At 28.1% G+C, this 10,483-nt stretch overlaps 2 protein-coding genes across 2 annotated transcripts; both read right to left on the bottom strand.

The window, feature by feature from the left end:
* Positions 1–2,553: 2,553 nt before the first annotated feature.
* On the bottom strand, positions 2,554–6,117 carry LOC140663389 (2',5'-phosphodiesterase 12). Its single transcript, XM_072887489.1, has 7 exons — positions 5,679–6,117; positions 4,445–5,001; positions 4,148–4,287; positions 3,583–3,869; positions 3,343–3,498; positions 3,078–3,198; positions 2,554–2,963 (listed from the first exon to the last, which is right to left on the bottom strand). The coding sequence occupies exons 1-7, from the start codon at positions 5,967–5,969 to the stop codon at positions 2,698–2,700; spliced, it is 1,818 nt and encodes a 605-aa protein (XP_072743590.1). The 5' UTR covers positions 5,970–6,117; the 3' UTR covers positions 2,554–2,697.
* A 395-nt stretch (positions 6,118–6,512) lies between these two features.
* LOC140663558 (uncharacterized) lies at positions 6,513–10,068 on the bottom strand. The gene is made up of 4 exons (XM_072887798.1): positions 10,032–10,068; positions 7,717–7,813; positions 7,134–7,263; positions 6,513–7,076 (listed from the first exon to the last, which is right to left on the bottom strand). Exons 1-4 carry the CDS (start codon positions 10,066–10,068, stop codon positions 6,513–6,515), a joined length of 828 nt encoding a protein of 275 aa, XP_072743899.1.
* Between the last annotated feature and the right edge of the window lie 415 nt (positions 10,069–10,483).

The following is a 10,483-nucleotide window of genomic DNA, read 5'->3' as shown; positions in this document are numbered from 1 at the left end:
TATTTGCGTGTTCACAATTAATTAATATAAAATATAAAGTTAGATTTTTGACAGATTCAAAATGTTAACAGTTATATAATAAAGTATACGTAGTTTTGTTTCTGCATGAAAACACTTTGTTTCTTTAAAGATTATAAAATAAATATTTATTGATATGACAGTTTTGATTCACATATATCAACATATTGCGTTCAATGTAATATAATATTTTTTTAAATTTATTTTCGTATTAATATTTAATCGATTGTTTTTAACAGTCAAGTTGGATGAGAAAAACTTAATCCTTCCATTTCTAATCTGTATCTAATATATAAAAAACGTCTAAATATTAAAATAATAAAAAATTGTCGGTTATTTGACTTTAATTCTTAATTTTTTTAGTTTATATCCTTCCTAGATTACATCTGCAGCTAGAGTTTAAGTTAAAAGAAAACTCATTTAATTAAAATTATTCTCAATTTATTTCGAAATCAAAAAATCTGATTATATAGAAAATATTTTTATTTCTTATGCATTATCATATATTTATATTGGGAATGAAAGGATTAAGAGGTATCCTATAATGTTTATTATAATAATTTATGAAAAGATTTATACAAGAATTATATTAAAAAGTATACGTGAGATTTGTTATAATTATGTGAAAATTGAAGAGTAAAACGGTATGGTAGTAAAAACAAAAAGTTTACACATATTAGAAATCTTTCACTTGACTGATTATTAAATTGATTCACAATAAGATGTTCTTTACTTTTATTAGCGTAATTTATGCGATTTTTGCAATAGATTACCATTTTAATAAAAAGAATGTGATCAGAAATAAAATATATAATATATACCATATAAAATCTGTCTATGAGTAGTAAGATGCAATTGTAGAATTTTTAGTTATATAGAAACACTTGTGTACACAGCTATTAACAAAAATAATAGACCAAGTAATCTCGTGTTTCGAGTCACAAATAAATTTTCTTGTTGCTGAAATGCTCTAAATGCTGTATTAAAAGAGAATGAAAGGCTAATAAAATTACTAAACAGATGGTAGTTTGTTAAAGAATAATAAAATACTAATAAAGATTTGTAAGTTTTGTATAAAACATTTTTGTTTGCATTCATATAATTGTACATGCTGTAAAATTTCATATAAACAATTGCGTTAAACCTGAAACAACAAATTCCTTTTAAATTAAAATGATTTATTTTTTCGTAGATTTTTGTCCTTTAATTTGATTAAATAATGAGAAAAAATACCTAAATCTCATAATTCGTATTGTGGAGTCTAATATAAAAGGGCTGAATAATATAATATCTTTATAAATATAACACACACACACATACACATACACACAGTGTTTCGTGTAAAATGACATGATTGCATATTTTCGAATATACAATAGAAAAGCAAAATATAAAAAAAAATATTTCAATCATAGTATTCATGAAAAAATAGCATAAATTTTTCTATTCTTTTCTGAAATATATCTCAGAAAAGGCTCTGTTTATAAAAACAGATGTCAAACATCCTATAAGTAGTTTCGAATTCAGATAATTATATTATGGAAAAATTTTTAATCGTTATGTGTAGACTTTGATAAAGTGTGTATTGCAAAACGCAAAAAAATACAATTTTTCGCTCTTACAGAATAAAAAATTCACTGAAAATATTTTGCGTAGCAATATAAAAAATTCATAGTTTAAAGTTCAAGGTTCTTGTAGATCTCTATGATCAAGCCGTGGAAGAAAAAAACAATTAATTTGTATATAAGTTTTTGTAAATTATAATTCTAAGTAGTGTCGTAGACACATAAGTAATATCACTTTATTGTATCTTCGTATTAACGAAATATGAATGTATACTTTGATGATTACAAACGAAATTTTGTATTTTATTACATTCCTAACACATATATACATGTATATGTATATATATAAAATAGTATTGAGGATCTATTCAATGAAGTACAAGCTACATGTTAGCTCATATTTCATTAAATGAATCTCAGATATTTTATTTATTTTTTCAAAGAAAGAATTATAGCCTGTATAATTGCTCTTAACTTGTTAGATATCCAGCATTGATTTTTTTTTATATTCTCATTTTATTCATTTGCATTTATTTGTATCAGAAAAGGTTTATAAACCCTCCTAAAAGATATATGGAATGAATAATTGATTCTGAGACTTGTTCTGAGACTTCTATCAAATCTTTCTATACAAAGCTAAATATCATTTCAATGGACTTTATACCAATCTTGCTTCTGTCATACTCTAGTTCAATATGGTTGCGGTGAGGAAAAAAGTTTTGCTTTACTAAAAAAGTAATTTAAAATATTTAAACAATTTAAAGTAAAACTTGATCTCTAGAAAATCTTTCGGTTAAACTTAATCTATGGTTAAGTTAAATCTACAATATAAAAAAATGGCAAAGGGAGAGCAAATAAATAATTCAGGTAAAATAGAATTATATATCAAAATCTCATAATAGTAATCATAAATATAAATTTCAATCATGATGTTAGAGATTTTACACAATGTTTCATAACTTTTTGATAAGTTCTTTTATATAAATTACAGTTCGTGTGTAGTCTAATTTAATTACTATTTAATATAAGTGAGAATTAACATTAAATAATGTCATATATCGAATAATTTCAATATATATATTTAATAGTTTTTAATACTAAAATTTAAGGTTATTTAATAAGTTTTTAATTTTAAATCCGCGCATAAAGATATATGATCACTCGGAAACACTACAGATGGCAAACCTGTATGAAGAGTAAGTTCTTCCTTACTAGGCATCGGAATTACCTGTTCCACTTCAAATTTATGTCTCTCATAGAATATGTAATCTAAACAAGCAGAAAATGCTGGCGTGTAATTCGTATATGTCGGCGTGCCACAAGCACTAGACATGAGAAGATCCTGTGTTAAGGATACATTTTCTACAGCTTCCTCGACATCTGGGAAAGAAAGATAATTTTGCCCAATTGCTTCCCACATATATATCATATTCAAATTAACAGATAATGAAATTAAAAAAAACTTTCGTAAATTGAATACGAAAAATCACTCACTACTTTTCCAGTCTTCGCAGGTTCTCGAAACGTGCAATTTAGTCATTAGCTGATAAATGCCACATTCCGGTACGCTGTTAAAATCTCCGCAAAGTATTACTCTTACATTACACGAGGGATTCTGTCAACATATACATGATGTAATTGTAATTACACAAAATTATGATATATAATATAAACTTTATAAATATTAGAATAACGTTTTCAAATAATATTTTCTCTAAACGTATAAAGATAAATCATTTTTATGGGAAAAAATATTTACCACTTCCTGTGTATTTCTCGCCATTTCGTTTATATATGTAATCGCATAATATCCTTGCAGTAAACGTATATGATCTGCATCGGGTTTAAAGTATAAATGCGTATTACCAACGACTAAGATTTCATTTGGGTTCTCTCTAGATCGCAACATCGTTACCTAATTATCACTATATTTAATCTTTTCGATTTTTGATTACTAATATTATAATAATATAGATAATAAGCAATCATGCGCGATTACCTGAATGGTTGTATTTCTAGCCAAAAATCTCTCCTTCGTCTTGCAGTTGTTAATTTGAGACCAAACTTCAGCAAACCCTGGAAGATCGATATTTTGAGCCATTACGCTGAACTTAAATCCTACTTTCTCAAATCTTTCTTGATCGAAAAACGTTGCAAGTCCTTCGTTAATTTCATTCTTCGTAACAAATTCGCCATTATAATTCAGCATGTACAGAAATGGCAACAAGTCATTATCATATATGTTCCTGTCTACTTCTTGCAGACAAATTATGTCACCGTTAAATCCTGTAATAAAACATATATTACGAACGTTTTGTTATTGCTTAATTTAGTAATCTAACAATAAAACAATATTTTACTTTAATACTTGAAGAGATTATCAAAAAAATTATAAAATCATTAATCACTTGATTTTATTCTTATTTTAAATAATAAAGCAAATAATATTTATCAATTCTATGATTGATAGAAGCTATCTTCTAGATTTAATAAAAATATTTAGAAAATGTTTTTGTTTGATAAAACGATCTAAATAGTTTAAAAATTACATGCATAGTGCATACCTATTATTTCTTTAAGTATTAATTGCTTTCTATAGGTCATATCTAATGCATATTGTGGGCAATATGGATATAACACATCCTTGGAAAAATCAGAATCAGCATATGTATCTGCTAGTATATTGTAGGATATTACCCTAAAACTGAATTTGTTCATTTTAATAAATATATTATACATATAAGTAAAATATATCCTCTTGATATAATTTCTATTTTGTTGTACATATTCTGAACAATACAATCTTATAAAATCTCAATCTGAAATGTTAAGGCCCACTCTGTATATATATATGTATATACCTTCTACCCGATAATTTATGTTTTGTAAACTGGTGTCGAATCTCAAATGGGCATAGTCCAGGACCAGCCTCCACAACGTTCTTCGATTCCACTTCCATGTTAGAACCAGAATCCGTATTGTTTCGCGGTTGGCAGTTGATCTTCAAGTTACAACCAATGTCAGATAGCTTTGGTACATACGTATATCCTGTCCCTATGTGTGTCCATAAATTTGGCTTGTTTTTAATAGGGTCATTTTTATACCAGTCAAATATCGATAGTTTTCTGTCAGTGTAAAGTGTATCAAATTTAAATGGATAAACTGGAAATCCCACTAATATGCTTGATGGTAATGCAATATTAATGATATAAGGCGCATTTAGCTTCACTAAGAACGTCTTTTCAAAAATAACCAGCTTAAGTTCTGCAATATTCTCTTGAACAACAAGACTCTTGAACAACACATCCCCGTCCACTTTGACACCATTTTTGAGAAGCATGATCTTCCCAGTATCCACATTGTCTTTTGGCAGAACACATATATCCAAAGTACTATTTTTCTTTCTTTTTCTCTCAATCTAAAAAAAAATTATTTCTTTACTTATTGCTAGATATTTTACATTCTATATATTATATTTTTTCTTAATTTTTACATAAAGTCTATATTTTTAAAAATTATATTAATTCTTAATAATTTCTAAAATTATTTTTTTTTTAATTTTTTAAAATTTATTGTATATAAAAAATATTCTGTTTTTTTAAATTATATTTATAGGAAATTTTTTTCTCAATTGTAACGCAAATTTTAGAACCTCTTATATTTATTTTTTTTTCTTTATTATGAAATATAGTGCATAATTATAGTAAAATTCATCATATTAATAAAATACCTTGATATAGACTATTTTAGCAAGGAAGAAAAAGCTTGTACAAATTAGTCATTGATTTATGTTGAGGAATCTATGTACAAGTAATTAGTGTATCATATCACAGCATGCTTTGAAATTATAATTATTGTTTTGCAAAAAAAGAGTTCTATAAATAATCTATAAATAAGTAATCGAACATAATTAGTTTCAAATCTTAGATTCAGCATATAAGATTTGAACGTTGCAGATCAATAATTCAACAATTTTCTCTATTGAATGCAATCAATAATATTCATTACAAACGCATATATGACTTTGCATAGATATTCTCTGCATGTCATTAAACTGTTCTAATTTGCAAACGTTATTTCATTCCGTATTCTTACTTTTTTGTTTATAAATTTGCAAATACTGATGTCTATTCTCTTAAGGAAATTGTTCACGTCCTCCGTGATCTGCCTGGAGAAGTTGAATTGACGATCGACGTTCATCGCCTCATCCACGTAACGGAACGAGATGTCAAATACGTTACTCTCATTCTCGTAGCGGAGGAATGCCTCGTTCATCTTTAACACGTGTTTCGGTCGCACGTGTTTGCTGCGAAATGATGTGAAGACAGATGACGAGACCAGGTAAGCTCTGTACGAAAACAATTTAACCGCAAACACGCTTCGCATTATAATTGCATTTCGTTTACTTCGAAAGGCACAATATAGCTTTGATTAAAACTGATTAACATGTTCAAAATCAGATTTAATAATTTAAATATGTGTAAATCGAGGAGAAGAGAGTTTCAACATGGAGAAGAAAATAAACTAGAGGTTATAAATATATCTTTAATTATTCGGGAAATGTAGAGATCTGTGTTAACTACGATCGTATTATAGGAAAATGAATTTTTTTTTTATCGACAGATGCTGTTAGATGGCGCCATAAGTTATAAAAAATTGACACACCGATCTTTATTTAATAAAAAAAAATTACATATTTTAAATTAATTAATATTCTCTTTAAAAGATTCGAAAAACTGAAGAGAACACAAATATTTCAGATAAGTAAAGCTTTATGTTGATTAACAAATCCTTAAGTCTTATTTATTTTAGGATATTTTTATTTTTGTATGAAAGTCATTATTTTTTAATCACTCTTAATTTTGCTCGTATCTCTCTATGAAATAATTATATAATACAATGCAATGATTTATTTTCTGTTTTCTAATTTTATTTCATTGCGTCTTCTGATTTTGTATCTTCGTTGTTTTCTAATTGTGTTTTTTCGCGTTCTTCTGATTTATTTGTTTCGTCAAATTTTTCTACCTTTATTTCTTCATTTTTTTCTGATTTTATTTCCTCATATTTTTCTTCTTTCGTTTCTTTTTGTCCTTCTAATCTCGTTTTCTCGGATTTCTCTGACTTAGTTTCTTCGTATTTTTCTCTTTCTGTTTCTTCAGGTTTTTCTGATTTAGTTTCTTCGTATTTTTCTCCTTCTGTTTCTTCAGGTTTTTCTGATTTAGTTTCTTCGTATTTTTCTCCTTCTGTTTCTTCAGGTTTTTCTGATTTAGTTTCCTCATATTTTCCCGATTTCGTTCCTGCATGTTTCTTATGTAATTTCGTTTCCTCGTGTTCTTTTAATTTCGTATCATCATTTTGTTTTGCAAAGAGTGTTTCTTTTTTAATTTTAGCGATAGATCCTTTTTTTGAATCTTCCTTCCTTCTTCCTTTCCATCGTTCTGCTCTTGTTGGATATTTGACGGTCACGCAAGTCGGTACTTTTTTCTTAATCATCTGTAAATTTGCATATTTAATCATCGCTCGCGTAATAGCTGCTTAATAATTGCTTACCATACGAGGTAGTATTTTTTTAATCACAGTTTTTCGGGCAGTTGTGGTTCTGTCCCAGACTTGTTTCTCCTGCCACCAAAGACGTTGATAATCGTTCGCGAGCAATTGTGCAATGCAAGGACGGCCGTCTCTGTGGAAATTAAATAAAAATATATTTTTTTATAATTATATGTTATAATTAATATAATTATATTATATTATAATTATTTTATATAATTTTTTATTGTACACATTTTGAGAAGAACTCATTATTATTTGTATTATAATTATTTGTTTTTATATTTTTTCTATTCATTTCAAATTGATTATAATTCTTTTTAATATCTTTTACAAGTCTCTAGATTTAATTGAAGATTTTTGATATATTTTTTTTTTCACTATTTCATTTTGCAAAGAACGGTATAAGAATTATTATTTCAATGCATGTTTTTCGAATCTATAAATATAAATATTCTATGATTAAAAACTATCTCTGATTATCATATCTTACAATTAGTTTCCTGTCTTATATGTCTAGGAGTTATAAATATGACTTCGGATCGCGAGCGTTCTTCCTATTAAATGTAACAAATATATTTCATACTTCTTCTCGTAAGACGGCACGAATGCTTTCGTCGTCGCATAGCTCGAGGACACGATGTTGTCCGGTATTTTGCGGGGCACCGCGGGTGTCCATGTTTTCAAGCGGACATCCGTCGCGTTCATGCGGATTCCGAAAGCGTCTTCAAACTTCAAACCTATCTATCTATATCTATCTATCGGCGCGACGCGCGCGAGCGAGCGAGTGTCCGCGAGTTTTTGAAAACCGATTCTTCTTTTCGGATTCGGAAGGGCTTTTTCGCGCAGGGTTATCGCGAATCGCCGGCGGACAAGACTCTGGACTCGACAAACGCGAATCGAGACGAGTGCGAAGCACTAACGAGATACGAAGGCGGCTCTGGAACGATGCGTTTTTTCGCCGATATGTATTGCAATATCGCGTGAGATTATCGAGCAACATTCATCGATACAAATGGCTGCAAATTTCGAGGTATGTGTGTCGTCAGATTCGGCAAAATAATATACATATATTATACTTTGCGACTGCACTTTATTTCCTATAACGAAAATTCCATAAGCTATAATAATAGGTAATAATATATTGTGGCACAATAATGTGTTTATTATTCATAATATTATTCACTCAGAGAGAGAGAGAGAGAGAGAGAGAGAGAGAGAGAGAGAGAGAGAGAGAGAGAGAGAGAGAGAGAGAGTAGTTGTAGTTGTAGTTTTTTTTCATCATCAAAGCGCTATGTTTTTATTAATTTATCGTTTTAAAGTAAGATGTAAGATACGAAGATCTAATAAGAATTTTAGATAGATCTAATAAGAATTTTGCAAACATTACATCAAATAATGATTAATGTCTCACCTTTTTCTAATTTTTTATTATATTGTTTATTTATTTTTGCAAACATAGATTTCTTTACAACTTTTTTGATTGTTCAATTTCAATGTTAAATGTCTCTATAACTGAGTTATATATGTACATAATTCTATTAAAAAATAATAATAAATTAGAAACAAAGAATAAAATTTCATTATATTTTCAACTTAATGTTTACAATAAAGAGAGAGGGAGGGAGAGAGAGAGAGAGAGAGGAAGAAATTTTTTTCGAAAGAAAATTTAAAAAAAAAAAAGTTTAATTTAAATATATCAAAATAATATACTATATACATATATATTATGTATAACATAAAATATGATTAAATTTTAACTAACAGTAATTTTTTATTGATTTGAGAATTATCGATGTATTTTGATGTTCTTTAGTAATCATTTTTTATTTCAGCTTTAAGTAAACAGTTCTATAAATTATCTGCGTTTTTTACTGCAAATAATTCTTGCATTAGTTTTTTTCTTCATAATCTTTTTGTTATCGTTATAATTTGTTTGAAATAATCGATTCGCGAGAAAAATAAAAATTTGCTTCTGCAAGTTCTATCTCTCTCGGATCTTTCGATCTCCCGAGTCACAAATACCGATATTATCAGCTAATTATAGAAATTCATGTCTAGTGTATTATTCGCCGTAAATAAAACCGAGTTCGGCCTGCGTGCGATGACCGTGAATGACGATTATTAATCTCATATGGTTTAATACCTTCACGCATGAGCGTGCGTAAGCATATCGTTAATTTCATGTCCTTTTATCTAGGGGTTACTGAATGCCAATTTCATTCGAACGTATCACCTTGTTGATTCCATTCAGATATTCGCAAACATAAATCCGTGATGATGTAAATCCATGTCTCTTTCATAATGCGAGATATAAATCAGGTTAATTGCGCAAATACATTTTCTGCCGTTACTATTAATAACCGCTGGTTTTTTGTTAAAATTATATCTTGACTGTCTTATATCTTGATAGTATTATATAAACAGTTATTTTGATAATTTTATGTGATGTATCAAAGAAACAGAAAGAGTAAAATGTATTTGAATTTTTCTGTCTCTCTTTCTCAGAAATTTTTTTAATTAAAAGTAAAGAACCCGATTTATGTAGCTTATTTAAACAATCGATAATTAAATTTTTATATTTTTATCATTTTATAGTTAAAAAAATCACAATAATTTTTGCATTATTATATCGAGAATAAGATATAAAGTTAAACGAAGTAGAAATTTCTTCGAGGAAATTAATTGATTAATTTTTTTGAGTTTATGCAATTAGCACTTCTAGAAAATCATCATTTCTTGAGTGCTTAAATAATACGTTTTCGTCGCATAAATTCTCATATATAATATTCGCCATTTTATGCTTACATAATTGTTACTGATTCGTCGAGAAAGTCCACGAGATCATGAGAAATGAAACCGAAAGTTAGTCTCGTGTCGAAAAATAAAGAGAGACAGAGTGCGTGACGCAGGATAAACGCAGAATCGATACAATCATGAAGGACAGTCGTGTTCATGCTAATGAATTTTTTTTTTATTTTCCGTCGATGCTAATCGTTGTTATATGCGTATTACGCGTATTATGATATTGCGTGCACCTATATTAAGTCGTTTGGCCAAGCCACGCCCGTGTGAAATCAGGGACGATCTTTAAAGTCCGATGTATTTATACCGTTGGCCGAATTCCGTAAATTAAGTTGATCACATTTCAGGAAAAAAAGAGAAGAGTTTGATGTGCTTAATCGTTTTGACAATATTTTTTTATAGTTTTATATAATCTCTGTAATTATTTTTTCTTTTAGTTATAGTTATTTATAGTTGCTACAATTATCTCGTATCTCTCATTTTAATTTACATCTTCTGTTATTTTTTTACTTTACATTACATTATCTTTGTTTTCATTAACATAACAG

This window comes from Anoplolepis gracilipes, chromosome 3, assembly GCF_047496725.1.
Source record: "Anoplolepis gracilipes chromosome 3, ASM4749672v1, whole genome shotgun sequence".
Classification (NCBI taxonomy): Eukaryota; Metazoa; Arthropoda; class Insecta; order Hymenoptera; family Formicidae; genus Anoplolepis; species Anoplolepis gracilipes.
The sequence above is the reverse complement of the archived record's forward strand: the minus strand, read 5'-3'. Positions and strand labels throughout refer to the sequence as shown.